The 4,137-nt window shown below is 56.6% G+C and overlaps 1 protein-coding gene across 1 annotated transcript in view; it reads left to right on the top strand.

Moving 5' to 3' along the window:
* XXYLT1 (xyloside xylosyltransferase 1) overlaps positions 1 to 4,137 on the top strand; it is a 36,835-nt gene continuing 32,698 nt past the window's right edge. Inside the window, exons 1-3 of the mRNA XM_009320410.1 lie at positions 1 to 9; positions 126 to 398; positions 2,037 to 2,184. Of these exons, the coding sequence (XP_009318685.1) occupies positions 1 to 9; positions 126 to 398; positions 2,037 to 2,184 (430 nt within the window). The remainder of the gene's footprint in view (positions 10 to 125; positions 399 to 2,036; positions 2,185 to 4,137) is intronic.

The following is a 4,137-nucleotide window of genomic DNA, read 5'->3' on the forward strand; positions in this document are numbered from 1 at the left end:
ATGTTGCTGGTAACGGAGTTTTCTCCCCTGCGGTGTCTCAGGGAAGGATTATGTATGCTGTGCTATCCAAAGCCAGGTATGGCTGCTTGATGAGCTCTCTCAATGCACTTTCTTGCTACATGTAGTTCTGCGTCTTTCCTGCAGTCCTTCTGCAGGCGCTTGGCCCCGAGACCAGCAACCAAGGTGCCAGCAGTGTGGCCGCCCCACCGAAGGACACGCTGGCCGCAGAGCCTGCGCGAGGGCTCTCGTACAGCGCCCGGCTGATGGCACGGGCCAGCATTGAGCCATTGGCCAAGAGCAGGTGTTTGGGGTGCTCTCCCCAGGAGGGGGGCCGTGGGGACTCCGCTGTGACTATCCTCCAGCGGTACCCCACCGTGGGCTTGGCTGCTGTGTCCGGGGTCAGGATGGGCCCATGACCTTGCCTTGTTCGGCATACTGTGGGTCCCACGAGCAGCTCCCTGCCTCCGGCGAGCTCTGCTCTGACACGAGAGCACTTTGATCTGGGTAACGTTTTCTGCAAGAAAGCGTGGGAGGAAGAAGCTTCAGACTGCTTACTGCCTCTGCCTCTGTGCCAGCCTTGCTGCGTGTCAAAGTGGCCTCTTGTGCATCCCATAGAGAGGATGGTCATTGCACCAGCTCAGGCTCCAGAGCCACCTTTTCCTTTGAAGCACTTGACTTGGTTTAGGTTTAAAAAAAAGCAAATGCTCTATCTTGTACGTTTAAGTGTATAGTGCAGGGCTCCTTGCTCTTAAGCAGATGAGGTTTTAGTAGGAAAAAGGAGTGAAAGCATAGAACCATTGAATAGTTTAGTTTGGAAGGGACCTATGGAGATCACAGGGCTGAGTTCCCTGCTGAAGGCTTAAGGAAGTGTCTCTGTATCCCTCAAACAAGGGGTGTAGGCTCCCTTTCCCAAAATTCAAGTACTGCTGCGAAGTCGTGTCCTTACCGGCCTTCAGTTCCTGCTGGGCTCTTCCTGCTTTCCCTGGACTGAAGAAGGCGTCGCGACCTCAAGTCTCCACATTCGAGTTCCTGAACTCCCCCCTATCCGCACTGGGGTCGTGTCCCTTGTCTCTCTTAATTACCCTGAAAATCCCTTCTGTTATCTTGCGTGATTCAGTGACCTGCGTCCTTCTGTCTGTGTAACGAGCATCAGGCTGCATGAAAGTTCCTGTTTGTCAGACTTTGACCAAAATTAATTGTAAGTTTGTAAAAGTTCAGTAGCTGACAAGGTACATTTGCAGTTGCTCCTGTTTCTGGCCCATAGCCATGACCTGCGCAGGCGTGCCAGGGCCGGTGCTGGTACATGGGCTCCAGCAGGGCTGAGGAGTGCAGAGCGTTGCTGGCTGAGTGCGAGCAGAGCGCCAGCACAAGCGGGCTGAGCTCCATCTAGAGAAGATGCTTGGCTCTGCTGTAACTGCTGATGTTTGGATTTTTATCGGCGTGCTGTGGCCCGTCCTCCCTTTCCCCCTCCAGCTCTGGCAGGATGTGCTGCAGAGCTTGCCTCCATGCTGGGCTGAGGTTCAGGAAATCCGGGCTGCGTCCCTGGCCCTGTCGTCGCCTGCCTCCGTAGCAGGGAGCAAGTCTCGGTCCTCAGGGTAAGTGACGTGATCTGGCTTGCCTCAAAGCGGCAGGGTGCCAGAGCCTGGAGTGAACAATCACCTCTTCTGATGGACTCCATATGGGAGACCAGATATGTGGTTGCATTAGGCAGTGGGAACAGACCAGAAAAAAAACCACAAAACATTGAACACACTTGATTGTGTGAGCGGATTCGAGTCTCTGCCCACCTCACAGTTATGAAATGGCTGTAGAAATCCTTCCCTCCTCTCCCTGCTGCACTTAGCTGGCTCTCGTGGCAGGGGGACATGCAGGGGCCGGGGCAGTCGGGTCCCTTTGTGCAGCTGCAGTGCCAACCAGCAGTGTCTGTGCTTTAACAACCTCCTCGCCCCGTGCCAGTGCGGGCTGAGCAAAGGCTGCCAGCGCTGAGCCAGTCCCCAGAGGCGGCAGCTGAGTGGTGTTTCTGGTGTCTCTCCTAGGTAATAGTCCACGATGTGAATGAGCTGACGGAAAAGCTGTTTCCAATCGTCGAAGCCATGCAGAAACACTTCAGCGCTGGATCGGGGACCTACTACAGCGACTCGATCTTCTTCTTGTCGGTTGCAATGCATCGCATCATGCCCAAAGGTAAGCCTCTGCTGAGCTGCCGCAGCAGCTGCCTCTGGCAACACAGGCTCTCTTTTCCTTCTGCACGGAGATGTTATCTAGTGCTATTTGAAATGCAAAGAAAGCTAACAAACTTTTGGGATGGGCTCCTGGGGTTCTGCTCCTTCCTGCAGAGTGACAGACCCTTCAGTCCAAGACAGCCCGCATCCAGGTCTCCGCTGGCGTGAGTGGCGGGAGGTTATCCGTGCCGCACGGCAGCTGGCCCTGCCCTCGCGCCCTGAGATGGTAGGAGAGGTGAGACAGGAGTAAGCGTGCTTGCCCTGTGTGTGTTCACAGCCCCCTTCCCCGTGGGCTGTCAGCAGAAAGAGGTGCCGCATGTTTGTGGCACGGCTGCCTGGCTGTGTGCTAGAAGCGTCAGCAGAGAGCGGTTGTTGAGCCTTTCCTCTTGGCTTCAGTGAGCTCTTGGAAAGCTTTTCTGATTAGCAGCCACTGATCACTTAAGTTTCCTTATTGTGCCTTTGCTCTGCTGTTGGAGTGCGGGAACAACAATACATCTGCAGGAAAACAAGGCAGCTGGCAAAGAGGGCTTGGCTGAGTTGATGCCATGTTTTCCTTCCCCGGCTGCGCACGGGTGCTTCTCGGGGGACCGGCATGTTCTCTAGCCTTGGACCGGTTGCACGAGGAGGGTGTTGCATCCCTGGGCTCTGAACCCCTTCCCTGGTGCTCCCCCAGCCCTGCCTGTCCCTTCCCGGTGCTGTCCCTGCGCTCTCCCTGCTGGCTGCCCCGCTGGCCTGACGCACCGGTGAGGGCAGCATCCTCTCCCGGGCCAGCCGCTGGCCATGTGCCCTCCGTGTGCCACGGCAGGGTGTGGGTGGCAATGGCAGCAGGGAGCCCCGGGGTCCTGCCTGGCCGTATACTTGCCCCAGGAGGAGGTGGCCAGCCTCTCGAAGCTGCCTGTGGATGGCACGCAGTGGTGGCCCGTTCCCACACGTGTGTGTCGCTGAAATAGCTGTTCCCATGGCTAGCACCGCCGGCACCAGCAGCTTCCTCGGCATCTGGAGCCTCTGCCCAGCCATAATATTCCCTACAGACTTCCTACCATGGATCCCAGGCGCAGTCTTGCTCCTGCTGGGACGTGAGTGGGTGCGACTCCCCTGTGCCCCTGCTGAGTCCTCTGCCCAGTAGCTCCTGCCTCTGCAGTCGTTCGTGAGGCTTCCTCTGGGCATGCCCCTCTCTGGGGGGCACAGCCCTCCCATGTTAGCTTGTTAAGCGGTGGGGCAGTGGTGTTTAATTTGTGCAGACAGGCGTTAGGGAAGAGCAGGCAGGGAGGTAGCCTGCTTCGTCCCCCCAAGGGCTGTGGGGCGAGGTGGCCCCGAGGGTCCCATCCAACCCCTGCCGATCATTACTCTGTGGTCTCCAGCGAATGTGCTGTACTTTGCTCTCCATTGGACTTGGGTAATTTTCTTTTTTGTCTCGTGATGTCTGCATTGCGAGTGCTTTGAAGTACATTGAATACAAATGACGGTATTAATGCTGGCTAATTCACTCTTCGCGATTCCCTCCCCTGTCTTTACCATGTGCTAAAGATATCTGGGTCGTGCTGCCTGCCAGCAAGAAGCTGCTCAGGCTGAAATGCCTTTTCTCAGTTCGTCAACCCGCTGGTTGTCTCATCTCTTGGAATGCTTGTTTGCTCTCCCTCAGCCTGATGGGGCCTTCAATGGTCTGTTCGGGGCACAGGATGTTTAAAGAGGCATTTTTACAGTTTCACGAGCTTAGTTTTTGTTTCAGAAGCTGCTAGTAAAGCTGATTTATATTTCCCTTGCAAGGGAGGTCAGATTTACTGTGCTGGGTGCCTGGTGATTTATGGGGCTGGCGGGGCTCCCCGGCCCCTTCCCTGCTTCCCGACGCGCAGCCGGCACCGGACGGGAGGCAGCAGGGAAGGCTGCAGCTCTGCTGCCCGCTTGGCGGGCTGCG

This window comes from Pygoscelis adeliae, unplaced genomic scaffold, assembly GCF_000699105.1.
Source record: "Pygoscelis adeliae isolate BGI_AS28 unplaced genomic scaffold, ASM69910v1 Scaffold413, whole genome shotgun sequence".
Taxonomy (NCBI): Eukaryota; Metazoa; Chordata; class Aves; order Sphenisciformes; family Spheniscidae; genus Pygoscelis; species Pygoscelis adeliae.